The following is an 18,169-nucleotide window of genomic DNA, read 5'->3' as shown; positions in this document are numbered from 1 at the left end:
CATATGCTAATTGGCATGTGCCTAATTAGCAAGGTCACCTTCTTGAGGATGTGGTGTACATACTTATGTGGAGAGACAGAGAGAAGAGTGGCACTGGCTCTGGTGTCACTGCATCTGACTGTGGCTTGTCAAAAAGACCGTATACCTTCTCCTGTCATGTTTTAAGGCATTACCCCTCAAAACCTGCAAGTAAGATTATTTTTCGTATGCTTGACAAACAGAAACTACGGTTTGTAAGTGTGTCAATAAAATATATGTGGTACGGAAAGAGTGTCCCTGAGGGAAACCGTCAGATTAAAAACTGTAATTCCCTAATCTCTTGGCCTCCGTCTGGTAGTCACGATCATCCCAGGATCCACCTCTAGAGTGTAGTCAGTAGTCATCTGGCCAGCGTTTAACGTCCTAGGTCAGACAGTCCTGAGGACGCCAGGGGCCCTGGGATGATGCTACGTGCTCCAACTAACACGCCGTGTGGATACCATTCAGGCCCAGTTGGCCCAGCAGGGCCCGAGGGTTCAACTCCTTGCCGTCATGAGCCGTGTCCCTCCGTCTGGGTTCAGACACACTGAGCTTGTCAGAGTAAACTCTAGAATGGGCACGAGGCTCTGGGCAAACTTGGGTCTTTATTCGGGTCGGCTTCGCCCAGCATGTCCAGAAGACTTATGAGGGGTCACTTTGGGGGTAGGGTGAGGACGTTTGGCGAAGGGGTAGGAGTAGTAGGGCCATTATAGACCCGGGATTGGGAGACAAGGGTGGGATACTGAATGCGGGGAGGTTAACTCCATCCATCACGACCCTTAGATTTGGAGCCTCCTTGGCCCTGGGTTGATGATAGTCCAGGCAGAAACTTTAGCACGGGCTTCCTATTCTTTTACTTCCCTTTATTTTTTTTTTTTCCCATGGTTTATGTGGATGGTGGGTGATTATTCTTGTTTCTGAGATTTTACATATTTATAATGCTCTTTCAAAATCTTTCTCCATTATTATGCCTTTTATCCAAATAGCTTTCGACTGGTTTCATAATTCTATTCAAATTAACTTTGAAACTCCGTTTTTCTCCTTTGGAATTGGTCTTTTATTTTCTTTCTGCTGTCAGTTAATAGGTGCTTTACATGTGTGCTTTTAGGACGAATGCCGTCAATGAGTATCAGGAATAAGTTACATAGTTTTATTCATCCATGACTGTCTGTATCTTTGGCAAAGAGAGTCTGTTGGAATCACACCCCTAGAAGATAATTTTCCTGCCAGCCCTCCTCATACTAGCCAGATAGACGTGAATTAGTGGGATGATTGAATTTCTGGGAGAACGCGGGACTCAGAAACATGCAGTTATCCTTGCAAGATGAGCAGCTCAGATTTGACCTCAAAACCGTGAAGAGAGTCTCAAGAATGGGATTTTATGGATCTTTCTTGGTCAGAAGTTACTTCTAGTCCAGTCTGAATTCAGTCTTTGCTCTGCATTTTCTTATGGGCATAATCTGATGTATTAGAAAGTCTTCGTGGGTGCTGTTTCCCTGACTGAGGTTCTCACTTTTCTTTTTTCTTTATTACAAACTGCCAGGAACCACAGGAAACGTGTTATCATTTAGTGAAACAAGAGCACATCAGGTGGTTCAGCAGAAATCGGAGCAGTTCATGATCTACAACCAAAAGCAGCTCACGAGGATTTACCCGTCTGCCTACCGCATCGATTCCAGTAACTTCAACCCTCTGCCCTACTGGAACGCAGGCTGCCAGCTAGGTGCGTATGCCTCGGAGCCTTTCTCGGTAGGCCCTGGCTCCACGCTGCTGCCTTGCCTAATTCTCTCAAACTTTGAACTTGCGCAGTGGCTCTGAACTACCAGTCCGAAGGGCGAATGATGCAATTAAATCGAGCCAAATTCAAGACCAATGGCAATTGTGGCTACGTCCTCAAACCCCAGCAAATGTGCAAAGGTGTGTGTCCACCTCATCGTCCTCTCTCTGAATGCAGGTCGCCTGAGTGGAGCAGCTCTCCGGAAAGTGTGATACGTCAGCGTTTTGCAACATGATTGTATAAAAAGCGTTAGATTAAGGTGTTGGCGTCTAAAGTAGAACTCTCGTCACAACTTTTTTACACGTGGGCAGCGTGACGTCTAGAATGTTCTCTTGTGAGGCGGTGCACACAGAGGGACACAGGAAGCAAGGGATTGTCCTCTGAGCTCCAGAGTCCCAGCCTGATACCCCCTGGGCATTACTTCTACATTGTACTGCCTTGTGAGGCCTGAGCCCCATCTTTGAGGAGTCTGAAACCCACCAGCAAAATTAAAATAGCACCCGAAACAACTTCATCGAGCCCCTTTAGTCCGTGCAGTCCCATTACAGAATAGCGCGAACAACGGAAAAAGAGAATGTAGTGTTAGATCGAAAAAAACTCTTGTTTGGGTTCTGCTCATTAAAATTCTTTAAACATTCTCCAAATCAGATTTTTAACAGTTCAGGTAAGGAAGTGGCGACAAATGTGCCTTTAGGATTTGATGCCTCGCATGTTTTCTTACTCTGCTGTTTACTACTTCATTTCAAGTCTTCTTTCTGTTATATCCACCCTCCGTCCCTATGATAGTTTAAGTCAGAAAATTATGTGAATCTGACATAACTACTCCCCTTCCCTCCACTGTCGGCATTCCAAGAAAATGCCTCTCTCCCCCCCTTGCCGGGATTGATAATTGCACCACAGACACTTTAAGTTGTCCCAGGCCCTTGCCTCTGGGAGCATGGATTCTAGCAAAAACCTCAGCTGCAGAAATGCCAGCTGGCATTGCCCTCAGGTAAAAGCCACACTGATGGTTATGTGATCATTTCTTTGCTCCAAGAAACACTGTAGTAGTTCAGCACTTGTTTCTTTGTTCTACATGCTTAAACGGGGTGTGTGTGTGTGTGTGTGTGTGTGTGTGTGTGTGTTTGGGTTTTCCCATGTTACGAGCCTCAGCTTTTAAACTCTGCTTTACTTGGTTTAGGTACTTTCAACCCTTACTCTGGTGACCCACTTCCTGCCAACCCCAAAAAGCAGCTCATCCTGAAAGTGATCAGTGGACAGCAGCTCCCCAAACCTCCAGACTCCATGTTCGGAGATCGAGGCGAGGTAAGCCACGATAATTTTATGGTGTTTGCCTTGTATCTGAGATATCTTCAGGGTCCCCCACCCCCACCCCACGTATGTGTTCATAAACGAATACTGATGTCAGCTCATCAGATATCAACCGGCTTACTGGTTGCCCTGGAGCGCAGGGCATCACCTGTTTGGGAGGCAGGGCATGTCTTTCCTCGCAGGCGCGGTCTATATCCTCAGGCTCTTTGCCGCTCCTGCTTGTCAACCTGGCATTTTGGGGTCTTGGCTGCTGATGGGAGACACCCACAGCCCTGCTGCTGGGTTCTGTCGGAGGCTCCTTGTTGCAAATCTCAGCTGGCCCACGACGCCGTGTGACCGCCCGCTTCACCCCGTCAGCCTCTGAGCCCGTCCTCCGCAGGGGCTATTTCCAGGCTTCCCTCTCGTCTTCAACAGATGGCACCGTGTCCTACTCCTCAGAAAGTAGGGGCTCCATACGGGAGGGACCGTTCCAGCCTAGCCCACACCACCACGGTCTCTCGTCCGCCCCGCTGAGATCCCCCCCCCCCACCGGGTGACTGGTCTCCCCGCTGCCCATCTGTCCTCCCCTTAGCAGCAGCAAGAGTGATGCTCGGACAGGCTCAGAAAATGTATCCCTTACCCTTTCTTTCCTTCCTTCTTTTCTTCATTGTCTGCAAAAGTGAAGACTCGCTTTCTGTTTTCTCTCTCAAACCTTTTATGTTGAAACATTTTAAACCTCAGAAAAAGTTGTGAGAATAGTCAAATTAATGCCATGTCTCCGGCATCTAGATTCACCAATAAAATCACTAAATTTTGTTACATTCACTTTCTCTCTTTCACGTGTAGATGTGTATGTGTCTGTTTATGTATAGATGTGTGCGCACATTTGTACGTATGTATGCACATACACATACATGAGAGGTGAAGCAAATGTAACAAAATTCAAAAATTATATACACGTATATACACAATCGCATTTCTTTTTAGAGTCATTTGAGAATAAGTTGTTAACACCTTGACTCTTCAATACCTACGTATTTTAGCATTTATCTCCTGAGAATAAGAACATTCTCCTCAAAAAAAAAGAACACTCTCCTCTATAAGCATGATACAATCATGACATTTAATATTGATATAGTAATATTATTTCATATAAAATCTATATTTAGTTTTCTCAGGTGTCCCCAAATTGTCCTCCTATCTTCTTTCTTTTCTTCTTCTTTTATGCTTTATATATTCAGGATCCAGTAAAGGATCACACATTGCTTTTAGTTGTCATTTCTCTTTGGTCCTTTTAAAATCTAGAACAGTTCTCTAGCTTTCCTATTTTGTTTTCATGGCATTGACATTTTACAAAGTGTCCAAGCCAGTTATTCTCAGTCCTCCAATTTGAATTTACCTGATTGCTTCTTCATGACTGGAATAAAAAGAAATCTATTTGCCACCATCCAGTTCCATTCTCCCAGCAGCTCACCTGGATTACGCTCTGAGGAAGCTGACACTGGGGTCTCAGGTTTGCAGATGAGGAAACTGAAGCCCGGATATATAGCTTGCCTAGGGTGACACAGGAGCCCAGTCTCCAAGCAGGAAGTTACTCTTCAAGGCTATGGTCTTCTTGAATTCCTTATGAACAGAAGTCATACTCATTAGTTTCCCCCCAAAAAATCTGATATACCCGATGGTCTAGTTTTACCACAAGGTTGTAATAATACTCTCTCTTTATTTAATAGATCATTGATCCTTTCGTTGAAGTTGAAATTATTGGATTGCCAGTAGATTGCTGTAAAGATCAAACCCGTGTAGTAGATGACAATGGTAAGATGATAATCTGTTTACTTTTAATCAAGATGCTCTAGAAGGATCCCCCGGTGGCTCAGTGTTTGAGCACCTGCCTTCGGCCCAGGGCGTGATCCTGGAGTCCTGGGATCGAGTCCCATGTCGGGCTCCCTGCATGGAGCCTGCTTCTCCCTCTGCCTGGGTCTCTGCCTCTCTCTCTCTCTGTCTCATGAATAAATAAATAAAATCTTAAAAAAAAGATGCCCTAGAAATAAAGTTTGCAATGAAAAAGAAAAATGTATCTATATAGAGGAGAAACAAATTCCTAGAAATCGTAACTGCCATCTGAATTTATGTCAAAATCTTTTAAACAAAATTGAGTAAATGCAGGATTGATACATGGTATGTTTTGGTGGATTTGTAATCTAGGCTTTTAAATTCTTTGCTTTTTAAATTTTATTTTATTTATTTTTTAAATGCTTTTGAAGCAAATTTTTTTTTTCTAATGAAGAGAATTAATGATATTTTAAAGGGCAGGGTTAAAACTTAGGAAAATGCTTCCATTACAGTTTCTATATTGTACTTTCATGATGTAAGTTACTTCAAAGCTTTCATTTATGTTGCCTCTATGTTTTGAGGATTTTTCATTTTTTTCTGGAGCATGTAAAACCCTAAAGGCAAGTGCAGCAGGCTCCAGCAATTTTCCTTCTAAATATGTACATATGGTGGATAGGCAGCTTCCTTTTATTCTGGCCATGATGTAAAAAGAACTTTCTTTACCTAAGCCTCATGTCTCTCTCGGTGATCTTCTTAAATGGTGTCTGTTCATACATTTAGCAAACATTATGGCATACCTATTTTTCTCAATCTCTTGTCATTAATACTCCAAATCTAAACCATAAGCCTCAAAACATTTAAGAAATTAGAGGTTCATAGTGAAACCTTAAGAGGAGTTTTTCTTTTCTGTTTTTTAAATTTAAATTCATTTAGCCCACATATTGTACAGCACTAGTTTCAGATTTTTTTTTTAAGATTTTATTTATTTTAGAGAGAGAGAGAGAGCGAACTCCAGCATGAGCAGGGAGGGGGGGTGGATGGAGAGGGAGAGAGGATCTCAAGCAGACTCCACACTGAGCAAGAGCCAGATGCAGGACTCAGCCTCACGACCCCAAGACCATGACCTGAGCCAAAATCAAGAGTCAGACACTCAACCGACTGAGCCACCTCGGCGCCCCCTTAGGAGGAGTTTTTCTTTAGTGCTAGTTTAAGGAAAGGCTTCAAGAATAGCATAAACCTATTAGGAAATAACATGCTTAAAGGAAGCAGACTTCCTATATTGCATTTTCCTCCCACCAGTGCCCATTGTTCCGTTTTTGTTGTTGTTGTTGTTTTTTTTTTTTTGTCTCAGAAATACTTGAGAGGTCATGACTATTAATAAAAACATGATCTCTTCTCTTGTTTAGGAGGGACATTTCAGTGACTTGAGTCCATAATTATTTCCTTAGCTGAGGCATTTAACAGTAAGATTAAGTAGCTGATGCCTCTTAATACATGTATGTAATAAAATTTATTTTCATTTGTAGAAAAGAAAAACAAACTTGTCCAACGAAGTATGTGAATTTTTGTCAGTTTATGTAATTATTTTATCTGAGAAAATTTTACCAAGAAAATAATGTATTTTTACCTTTCAGAATAGGAGTTGAATCACATATCTTCCTATTTATTTTCAATAGCGATGAAACTCTATTGTTGATGTATTTAAGGTCTTCTTCATGGGAAGCCACTGGGAAACAATAGTGCACAGTTTAATTTTGCTCTGTAACTAGTTGTGTGACCTTAGGTGCATTACTTACTCTGAGTATCAATTTTTCTCAACAAGAAGACTTATAAATACTGACATTTCTTACCTTAAAGCATTTGTTACTTGTGTAATTTTAAAAGGTTATATAGTTCTGAAAGCCAAGAATAATGTGTCTTTTCTTAATTAGAAAAAAACTCACAAAAACTCTGCCTTGACATTTTTAGAGAATTGCTATAAGAATAAATAAGATGCTATATGTACAGTAGTATTGAAACCTGCCCAAGCACCCTATAAATGTTTGCTGGTGATTATTATAGCTTCAGAAATTTTTGTGGGTGAAAAGCATAATTTTTTCTGTTTTTGGCAAGGTGGGATCTCCCTCCTTCTTTCTTTCTTTTTTAGTTTAGTTTTTTGCTAAAACATTCTTAGATCACTACTAAAGATACTTTTTGAGCTTATTGACGCATCCTGAAATTGCCTAAAGAAACATTCCCTACCATGTGATTTGGGCATCAGAGATTAATAGAGTTGATGTAATTATTGATGGATAATCTTCCTACCAATTATTTTCTAGCAATGGGGCAAATTCCAAGGCTTTATTTCAATAAGGCAGCCCGGAGTGGCTTGGTCATCTTCATGAGTTTAATAACCATTGCAAGCAATTGTCAGTTGGCTCTGCAGATGCTGCTGTCAATTCCTTTTAGCCAAGCCCTTTGCTTTTCTGATTTTTCTCTCCCTATTTCTTGGAGGATTTAACCCTGTATGGGAAGAAACCCTGACGTTTACGGTACACATGCCAGACATAGCTTTGGTTCGGTTCCTTGTGTGGGATCATGATCCGATTGGACGAGACTTCGTTGGACAAAGAACTGTGACCTTCAGCAGCTTAGTGCCTGGTACGCGTGGACCAGCCTTTCCTCTCTAGGCTGACCGGTTTTTTTTTTTTGGGGGGGGGGGAGGTTCTTTGAAAGACTTAATATAGGACATGTGTTACATACAACATACGGCATATATGATACGAAAAATATGTGTTCTATGATGAGTGTTAACGTGCTTTGTGAAATGGAAAGACTCAGAGTAAAGTCAAACATCTCATTTAGTTGCACCCAGGGGAAAGCCAAATGTAAGTCGGAGTAAAAGGCAATTATTTTCTCTGCTTTTCTCAGGCTACCGGCATGTCTACTTGGAAGGACTGACAGAGGCATCGATATTTGTCCACATAACAATCAATGAAATCTATGGGAAGGTAAGAAAGATTACAGGGCTTAGAGCCACGTGCAGCAATCGTACGGTCCTTAACAAGGTCAATTTTTGACTAATTGCTTAAAAGGAACGTACATCTTGACAAAGTTGTTTGGCAGAAAAACTAGAAAGAAGCCCAGCGGGTCCAGTGTGCAGTGTCCCGTCCCCACCCACGGGATTGTGGATCCTTGCATTGTCTTGGGGCGTGTACTCGTTCCTTCCCCCTCGGGGACTTCTCTGGGCTTATGAGAAAACTGCTATTCTCTCCGACGATCACTTGTTGCACTAAAACAATAAATATACACTTAAATGTTGAGCTGTATGTTAGTGCTTAAGAAGAGCCCTGGCTGGCTGCAGGAGGCGATGGGGTGTCGCAGATGCTTGATGAATTCCCAGCACTAACCAGTCTGTGAGTCCAGCCAGTTCTAGGCAGGATGCCTTCATTTGGTGCCACTGTATTTAGCTGAATAACCCTAAAACTCTGGGAATGAATTTAAAGCTCCTCACAAGACTTTGAAGGACTTACTTTTAAGAAACAGACTCCAAAAATGTATTCTAGTTTTCTGCAGATGCTGCTCTCTTCCTTACATGACTCACTTGAGGTCTACAAATCAGTAGGCTGTCCTTTAGTCATGCCAAGGAATTGGGGCCTTGGCCACTGGAATGGATTTCCAGACCAGATGTGATCTTTAGGGACCATAGGGAGGCTTGACTAGCACCTAGGAAGGTCTAGTGCTCTGTATTAGGAAGTCTGCATTGCTTGGGGCTGCTCCTGTAGAGTTATAGACGTTCTCTGTGCCTTAGCTTCCCCATCTGTAAATGTAGGGCAGAAATGGTACCTGTCATCATAAAAAGCTATGTTATCCTTAGAAAGCTGGCTGGCATATAGTAAATGCTCAAAAATACTGGCTAATATTATTAATTTATGACTACAAGCCAATTTCTAGGGAGTGGGCCAATTCAGGCTGATTAGGGGGTATAATGTTTATCCTTACATCAGTTGGTCCCATCCCCAACTGGTAAGGGAGGGGCGCTCAATATTCTAAGAGTAATGAGGTTTTACTCTAGGACTTTCTATGTTTCGTCCTTGGTTTCTGCCTTTGCTACTTGTTGGGATGCTTCCTCTGGCATAAATGCACACAACTGAAGTTTTAATGATTTAAACTGTCCATTTTAATGATTGAAAATGATTCTTGGATTTCCAGGAATCCCAGGTTAACTAAGTAGCAACTCTAGCATTTTATCCTGCTCTAGAGAAACAATACAATTCAGAATCTATTTAAAACTTGAGCCAGAAAGAAATTAAAATATGAAAAGAAAGCATCCCCTTGGGATTTCCATCCTCCTAAAGAGAGGTCTACTGCTAAGTCGCGGTACAGATCACTTTCAAGGCATATTCATGTTGAGATGCATAACGTGCACAATGTGGTGGTGATGAGTTGAGCAATGAAAGAACCTGTGACTAAAAATCACCAAAGGTGGAAGAAAGGGTTTATGGAAGCATATGCATTCTTTTGTTTTTACTTGTGCCACTTTCTTGAATGAGCCCAAATTGTGTTCTGTTGTGTTTTGTTTTCTTCCCTTGCAGTGGAGCCCTTTAATACTCAACCCCAGTTATACTATATTGCACTTTCTAGGAGCTACAAAGGTAGTTTCTCAGCATGGGCTTTGTTGTTGCTGACACATTTCTTTTTAAACGGTTATGGCAGCATGCTCTCTCATATCACTCCATTTCCTGCTTCCCACTTTGAAACATGCATCTGTTGCTTTAGGATGGCTGAAGTTCGTAACAGTCTCTTAAGTGTGGAAAATGTTCCTGTCACCTTGTCATCTCTGGGTAGGAAGCTTCTGGGTAGCTTGGTTGTGAAGACGGAAGGCTACCTCCCCACAAAGTAAGGTCCCTGAGACGTGCATGATACTGTGCAGACATGCTGTGAGCTGCCGTTCTCTTGGTTGGAATATCCTCCAGTGGCCGTCAGATTTTGTTTCGTGTCCATTTTTCACGGAGCTGTCATTGGAAAGGCAAGTTGTCAACACAATGGGATTGGCCTAACTTGTGCTTCATTCTTTTGTGTCTTCAGAGCAGACAGCTCCAAGGTCTGAAGGGATTGTTCAATAAGAATCCCAGGCATGGTTCTTCAGAAAACAATTCCCATTACGTTCGGAAACGATCAATTGGAGATAGAATTCTACGACGCACAGCCAGCGCTCCAGCCAAAGGCAGAAAGAAGAGCAAAATGGGCTTCCAAGAGATGGTAGAGATAAAGGATTCTGTGTCTGAGGCTGCGAGAGATCAGGATGGTGTCCTGAGGAGGACCACACGGAGCTTGCAAGAGCGCCCTGTCTCTCTACCCGTTGACAAAAGTCTTCTGGGGGCCTTGTCACTGCCCCTATCTGAAACAGCGAAAGACACTGAAGGAAAAGAAAACTCTCTGGGTAAGATGCTTTAAGTTTCTCTAAGAATGAATCTTTTGAAGCCGTAGTTTGGTCCCTGTTTACCATTGTGACCTGGCTGACGTTCCACAGTCAAAGTAAAAATATACAAAAAAATAATAATAATAATTTTTAATGTTCTCTTTAGGAAGAGAAGTAGAAGACTTTCTCTAGAAAGTCTTTCTCTAGAAAGGAAGAAGACTTCCCGAACTTTGGGAAGAGGGTAGAAGAACTCTTTCCTAATCCCCTACAGCCTCAAAATAACATTGACATTTGGAATTGGTAGTGAGGGATGAGGGGGATAATCATGTTTGATGGTATGGAGCCCAGTCTGTGAGGTGCCCTCTAGGGAGGTGAAACCTGCAAAAGAGGAGCAGAGATCTTGGTTTTCCAAGCAGGTGTAATATTTACTATTTTTCTGAGGATAAATAGAATTCTATTGATTTTTCTGGGGTTGAATATAGCTGTATTTCTTTCCCCAACATAAAACACATTTCCATGATTGGAAATGTTTATGGAGAAAGAAGTGAAGCCAGATGTTAGAAGCAGGTCATCTTCTCCACTTGAGAAATCTCTGCTTCCTTGGGAGGCAGCCCAGGTGATGTTTTCCTGTGGCCTCATTTCCCTGATCCCTGGACATTGGCAGGAAAGGCAGCATGTCTGTGGCTCCTGTCCAGTTACAGTCTCCACAAGTATAGGGTCCAAGCCTTACCTGCCTTTTTCCTTTTTTTTTTTTTTTTTACCTGCCTTTTTCCTTAATTTGAGCATGATGCTACGCTCATATCAAAAACTTGATAAAGAATGATGCCTGCTTTGCAAGGTACCAAAGAGCTCCCGAGCTGTGTCAGTGACTCCCCTGCCCTTGGTAACTTAAGTACCCAAACTCTGTCCTTCCGATGGTCTCCGCAACAAAAGTGTTTTAATTAAATCAGAATCACCTCAGACATGGACAATGTGATACCTTTTTACTTTAGCAAAATTCTCCTTTTATCATACAATCTAATTTCAGTGTTCTGTTTTCTCACAAACTCCATTTTGCTTATATTGATTTTTGTTATAAGATATTCTAAGGAGACAAATTTTTGAATAGCTTATTTGAAGAGAAAAAAGGAAGTTTAAAACTTTGAAATTTTGCTAAGAGTAGTGTCAGAGAAGAGATAAAAATACGTGCTTTAAAGTTTATTTCAAAAACCCCATTTTGAGGGAAAATAAAGCTCTCCTCAATAGCAATAAACAATGGTTAATCCAGAAAGCAATATTGAGTTGATGCCTATTTCCTCCCTGTAACAGCTTTATAAGTTTGTCACTCTCATATATGTTATATGAGGCTTGTGGTAAATACAGAACAGAGACATGCAACGAACGATTCAAGTTAGACGGAGGAGAAAAATAAGTGGAGAAAATGTGGAATACAAAATTCTATATATAATTCTGTCCCCCGAAAAGAGCTTACAGTACCTATCTCTGAGTGGTAACATCACAGGATATTTAATTTTTTTCTTGATGATTTTAGGATTTATCAAACGTTTTAGGATGAATTTTTCTTTAGTTAGGAAGATATCTAATGAGTTACATAAATTCTCCTTTCTTGTATATCCTGTCTGAAAACATCTTAAAAAAACTTAAAATAATGAGGTCAGGAAAATTGAACATTCCATATTGTCTTAGCATTATCCTAAGCATAATGGGATACTCCAATTACTGTGAACTGTGCGTTTTTATAGCCTTCCATACTGTGCCTGGTATCTTACTGCCTCTTTGAGAAGGAGAGAACGCAATATGAAATTTGTGTATTTAAAACAAAAATATGAAAAAAAATAAAACAAAAATATGATTAACAAAAAAATTAACTAGCAATGGCATAGAACTGGTGACCAACTCTTAATTTTCACATCTCAAAGTCAATAGCTTTTGGTATTTTAATACATTTATTGCCCCTTCCAATCTGCTTTAGAAAGTGACTGAATTAGTTCTTTTGCATTTCTTTTTTTTTTTTTAAGTAATATGATTTGTGGTTTTTTACTAATACATGTGTAACTTTGAAAGTTTATAGTATCTTGCTTACAGGTACCACAGTACTTTGTTTAACAGAACTGTCTTGTTCTATTTTTATTGCCATGCTTCTGTGTAGTACAAATCTGAATAGGAAACAACTTAAGGTAATCCTCACTGTAAAAGTATGGTAACTCATTGACATTTTTTTTTGATAATGAATATTACATCCTCAGCTGATGTAATAGACGCCCAAAGGGAAGCTTCAGTGAAATTCCTATAAATATATTTCGCCATCTACTCATCACACAGACACTCTGTTGCAAACCTCTGCGATCCATAACTGTCACAACGTTAACAGACCTACATTCTCCATTTGTCTGTCTGAAGACAAAACATGAGTGTTTGCAGGTTCTGCAAAAGAGTGATGCGCGTTACCTAACATGTTGTTTGTTTCATTCAGCAGAAGATAAGGATGGAAGAAGAAAGGGGAAGGCAAGTATAAAAGACCAACACTTTCCAAATTTCAACAAAAAGTTATCCTCTTCCTCTAGCGCTCTCCTCCACAAAGACCCCCGCCCAGGGGGCTCCGCTGTTTCTGTCGCCAGCGCATCCAGCGCATCCATCACCGGGGAACAGCTGGGAGCCCCGGGCCTCCGGGGCGGGAGAACCAGATCACCTGCGCCAGGTGACTGCCCGGAGCAGGAGTGTCCCCGCAAACCCCGCTCCCCAAGGCAGCATCTGGCTCTGGAACCTGCACTTACCGCAGCGCAAGGTGGTCTGAGCACCCAGGCACCTGCACGCGCTGGAGGCTCTGGGGAGGACAGAGGCCCTCGGTCAGGAAGCAGGTTTTCTCAAAGCCACCTGGAGGGCAGGGACTTGGAGGGCAGCTGGGTGACGGGCCGAGCCGCAGCGTCCCTCTCTCTGTCCGACGTGTCTCTGCTGTGTGCTGAGCACCCCGACTCGCACTCCACGGCCGTTCTGCAGGACAGCGACATCTCCCATCTTCTTGATACTGTCCCTCTCGCCACCGCCACCGAGGGCGACCCGGGCGGCTCCATCTCGGCGCTGATCGGCCAGTGCGAGGAGGCGCGGGAGCCGGGGAGCCTCGCAGCGGCTCCTCCCCCGCACAGCACCTGCGTGGTGGCAGGTCATCCTCCCTTGCCCGCCCTGGACCCCGAGCCGGCCGTGGAGCCCGACGCTGCCACGGGAAAATGCAAGCCCTGCTTCGCGCGCGCATCCCCCGCCCGGATTCCCGCCAAGGGCCCCGAGGCCTCGGCGCACACGCTTCACCGAACCACCTGCGCGACTGCCCCCCAGCCGCCCCCGGAGGACCAGCTCGCCGTGGGAAACCACCGGCCCGGGGCCTCGGCCACGTGTCCCTGCCGGCCACCGCGAAGCCCCGGCGCCGGGCAGGTGCGAGGAGCGCCCGGGAGCCGCAGCCCCGCCCCGGCCCCCCCGGCCCCCGCCGCCCCGCCAGCCGACCGCGCGCCCCGTTTCCATCCTGGAGACCGCAGTGTCGTGGGGGCGGGGGACGCCGCAGGCCCCGCGGACCTGCCCGCACCTGCCGCTGAACGTCCCGGGGACCACGCAGGCCCCCTCGCGGCTCCTCTGCAGCCCAGGCGCAGCCCGCACGCGGCGGACCGCGTCCCCGGCGCTCGGAGAAACGGCCGCTGCCCAGACACCCCGCGCAGCGCTCCCGAAAGCACCTCTGGCCTCACCTGTCCAGGTGCTGCCGCTCCCACGCGCAGCCGCTGCTCGCACCCGGATGCCCACGCCGACCAGGCCCGCGTGCCCGCGCCCCGCCACGCGCCCCCGGGGCCCGCCCTCAAGCTGCCCAGCCCTTGCAAATCCAAGAGCCTGGGCGACCTGACGTCCGAGGACATCGCCTGCAACTTCGAGAGCAAGTACCAGTGCATCAGCAGGAGCTTTGTCGCCACCGGCCTCCGCGACCAGAAGGCCGTGGCGCTGGCGGCCGCCGCCCTGGAGCCCATGGACGCCCTGACGGAGCAGCTGCGGAGGCTGGTGTCCTTGGAGCAGGACGACGGCTGCCAGGTGCTCCGCGCCGAGCGCGACGCCAGCCCGCTGCCCCGGGCGCTGGTCCGCAAGCTGTCGTCGCGCAGTCAGAGCAGGGTGCGCAACATCGCCAGCCGGGCCCGGGAGAAGCAGGAAGCCGGCAGGCAGAGGGGCGCCACGCCCGGCCCCGCGGCGGGGGTGGTCCTCCGCCACCGAGCCGCCCCGCCGCCCGCCGGCACCCGGCACTCCACGGGCTCCTACATCGCGGGCTTCCTGCGCGGGGGCGCCGAGGACCGCGGCATCCCCGAGGGCGCCTGCGCAGCGCTGCGCCCCGCCCCCGGAGACCACGCCCCCGGAGGCCACGCCCCCGGAGGCCACGCCCCCGGAGGCCACGCCCCGGAGGCCACGCCCCCGGAGACCACGCCCCCGGAGGCCCCGCCCCCGGAGACCACGCCCCCGCCGCCCGCTTCTGCTCCCACGGCTCCGTCCTGCACACCGAGCCCGAGCCCGGCGGCGACGACAAGCCCGAGATCTATTTTCTCTTGAGGCTCTGAACGCCGCGAAGCTGCAGCTCTCCGGAGTTCACACGGCACCCCCCGTAGCGCTGTCCTAGAGCCCGGGACGCGCGCCCTTGGCTCCGAGCTGATTTCAAGATGTACTTCTAGACGCGTGGTTTGGCCTCCCTCCGCCTCCACGTGTCTCGCTGCGCATGCGTGTGTGTAGACCAGGGTGACCTGTCCCGCGTGCGTGTGATCTTTCTGCCCCCGGGTGTAAACGCGGGGCCCCGGCGCTCCACCGGCTCGTACGTCAAGGGCTTCCTGCGCGGGGGTGGCCCGAGGACCGCGGCATCCCCGAGGGCGCCTGCGCAGCGCTGCACCACGCCCCCGCACGGAGGCCACGCCCCACGCCCCCGCACGGAGCCCGCTTCTGCTCCCCCAGCTCCGCCCTGCACACCCAGCCCAGCAGCGACGACAAGCCTGAGATCTATTTTATCTTGAGGCTTTGAATGCCGCGAAGCTGCAGTTTTTCGGAGTTTACACGGCACCCCGTAGCGTTGTCATCCCCGGAAAGCGCGCCCTTGGCTCTGACCTGATTTCAAGATGTACTTCTAGACGCGTGGTTTGGCCTCCCTTCACCTCCACGAGTCTCGCTGCGCATGCGTGTGTGTGTGTGTGTGTAGACCAGGGTGACCTGTCCCGTGTGCGTGTGATCTTTCTGCTCCCAGGTGTAAACGCTCCCAGGTGTAAACGCGTGCATGCCCCAGATGCGAAGCTTCCAGCCGCTTGCGCCGCGCCCTCCACTCTGTGCCCTCGGGTCACAGGCACAAATGTGCTCAGTTTTACCCTCTACCCGCGGAGGTCATTTAGGAGACCTTGCAAAGGACGGAGGGAGAAGCTCTTTATTTTAAAGCCATCATCATCACTCCTAGCTTCCCCCCTTCTTCGTTGAGAAGCCCTCGTGCATTTTTAGGACTCAGTTCAAAGAAAAATCAAAATAGTCCCCCTACGTTTTAAGAGTTCTCTATCCTGTGCAGAATAAGTCCAAAGGAGATTGGTAGCTGCCCCCCTCCCTCCTACCCCTCCCCACACACCCTCTCATTTTCGAGTAGCCTGAGGATAAAGCAAACTTCTGTATATAAACACAAAATTGTTTGTTTTACATAAATTTTGTTACATATTTTTGCTAATGGGCTTTGTATGTAACAAGAACACAGTTGCCAAGCTATTTGTTGTACTTTTGGATTTTCTGATTAAATTATAGACTGCGAATAATGGCTTTCAGAACGAGGGACCTCTGTCAAATACCGACAGTAATAGCACAGATTGAAAACATCCCCAAAGCTGTCAAGCAAAAAAAAAAAAAAAAAGAAAAAGAAAAAAAGAAAAGAAAGAAATTTCTCATAATGAAATCCAAGTAAACGGATAAATTAGAGGAAACCTTTTCCCTTCATGGAGCCAAGTAACTATATTTTAGTACCGACATACGTTATTTTCACTGTGAATCCATTTTTTTATTGCATGTTCAGATGTCCCTCTTTGCTTTTTTTGTAATATTAACTGCAATGATGTCCTTCTTGGAATTCATGGAAATATAATTAAAGCAGATTTTTAAGCACTTGGTGAACTTTTTTTTCAACTGACGTCATAGGATGACTGCTAGGTAAGGGACCCAGCGCACTCAGAGCGATTTCATTTTTCATCTCTTCGCAGGGAAAGAGATGGGTTCTACAGCACTTTATGTCTCCAAGTGTTTTCATTATGCTTTAAAGACCGTATTTGTAAGGTGACTTGAAAAGAAATCAAATGTAATGAGTTTCTTTGCATTTTGTGTTGATATTGCTAGTTTAAAAATAATCCTAAAACAAAACAAAACAAAAATAATCCTGCCCAAATCCTGCCCTAGGGGTGAGGGCAGCCAAAACGCTGTGTTTGGCAAGTCAGACTACTTGAAGCTTTGTTGTCTGGGGGAAGAGTGGGGAGGAAAGCAGTCAGATCCTGGTTACCTTCCGTACCCAGCTCTGGACTTTTCCCCAGGGCTGAGGATCTTCCTCTCTTTGGACGAACACTGGGCTGCTGGTTGGTGTAGGAGTATAATGGTGGAAGGGAGAAGGACCCAATTTCATTCCCTTAGTGAACCTGAGAGATCTCTGTCTTCTTGGGACTTCAGAACCCACAAAGTTCTATCCTTAGACCTTGGCTTGTTTTTAAAGTATCCTCATCTTAAAAAAGATTGAAAGTAGTTGAAATTCATTTGCAGAGGGATAGAATTTTGCTGCCTTGTTAGGTGGAATCAGTATTCTTTTTTTTTTTTCTTTTAAGATTTTTTTATTCATTCATGAGAGACACACAGAGAGAGGCAGAGATACAGGCAGAGGGAGAAGGAGGCTCCTTGTGGGGAGCCCGATACAGGACTCGATCCCGGAATCCCAGGATGGTGACCTGAGCCAAAGCCAAATGTTCAAGCACTGAGCTGCCGAGGCGTCCCAGAATCAATATTCTTTAACCAAAAATCCAAGAGTTTACATTTGGATGTCAGTCCTGTCTCAGAGTGATCTAGTAGTGACATAAATGGTTGATGCCAAGTGATGGGTTATCAGACCAGCTCCCAGACACCATGTGCATCTGTTGCCCATTCTTCCACCGATAGAACTTAGGAAAACAGGCAAATGATTTCGTGATTACTATCTGGGGATTGCTAATAAAGAAGAGGAAGCAAGCTTTGAGTGTTCGGATTAGACTCCTGATCAGGGTTTCACTTGTTCGGAGGTTGGATCAGAGACTCATCAGTCACAAGGAAATCGCACAGCAAGTAAGATCTCAAGGAATATATTAACAGGTTTTCTAATTTTTCTTTTGAGAGCTAGCAGGGAGCCCCCAGTCTCTGCAAAGTCTGCCTAGAGCAGGCCCTGTGAAGTGTGAGAGTTTCCCACTTGACTCCTTCCTTAGAGGCTAGGTAGACGGTGCCAAGGCTGAGCAGCAACAGGTGGCTGAGACAGTTGCCTGCTGCAGTAGCATATCCACAGGGGGTAGAAGTAAAGCTTCATAATATTTACGTTAAGCCATCGTGAATCCCTTTAGTGGATCTCCATCACGTGTGAAATAAAGTTCCGTGGCCTTGCATCCAAGGTCTTCTTTGATTTGCTGCCCCTGTCTGTTTCCATTACCTGGTCTCCTCTGCCTTAGAATGCTCTTTCCTCCTTTGCTCACTTCATTTTCCAAGATGTATCCTGGAGGATCTTTTCCTCTAGAGAGCCCTTTGCTGATTGTCATCTCCTTTTCCCTAGTTGTACCCAACCCATTAAGCATTACCTAGATTTGTGGGGA

At 45.9% G+C, this 18,169-nt stretch overlaps 1 protein-coding gene across 1 annotated transcript in view; it reads left to right on the top strand.

The window, feature by feature from the left end:
* The window catches only part of PLCH1 (phospholipase C eta 1), a 200,903-nt gene extending 184,664 nt beyond the window's left edge, over window positions 1-16,239 (top strand). Inside the window, exons 17-26 of the mRNA XM_055320875.1 lie at window positions 1,562-1,741; window positions 1,828-1,935; window positions 2,976-3,100; window positions 4,816-4,900; window positions 7,412-7,558; window positions 7,829-7,908; window positions 9,493-9,552; window positions 9,986-10,340; window positions 12,793-14,673; window positions 14,793-16,239. Coding sequence (XP_055176850.1) covers window positions 1,562-1,741; window positions 1,828-1,935; window positions 2,976-3,100; window positions 4,816-4,900; window positions 7,412-7,558; window positions 7,829-7,908; window positions 9,493-9,552; window positions 9,986-10,340; window positions 12,793-14,673; window positions 14,793-14,899 — 3,128 coding nt within the window. The 3' untranslated portion in view covers window positions 14,900-16,239. The remainder of the gene's footprint in view (window positions 1-1,561; window positions 1,742-1,827; window positions 1,936-2,975; window positions 3,101-4,815; window positions 4,901-7,411; window positions 7,559-7,828; window positions 7,909-9,492; window positions 9,553-9,985; window positions 10,341-12,792; window positions 14,674-14,792) is intronic.
* Window positions 16,240-18,169: the final 1,930 nt, after the last annotated feature.

Source organism: Nyctereutes procyonoides, unplaced genomic scaffold (genome assembly GCF_905146905.1).
Source record: "Nyctereutes procyonoides isolate TBG_1078 unplaced genomic scaffold, NYPRO_anot_genome, whole genome shotgun sequence".
NCBI lineage: Eukaryota > Metazoa > Chordata > Mammalia > Carnivora > Canidae > Nyctereutes > Nyctereutes procyonoides.
This window is presented reverse-complemented; position numbering and strand designations above follow the sequence as displayed.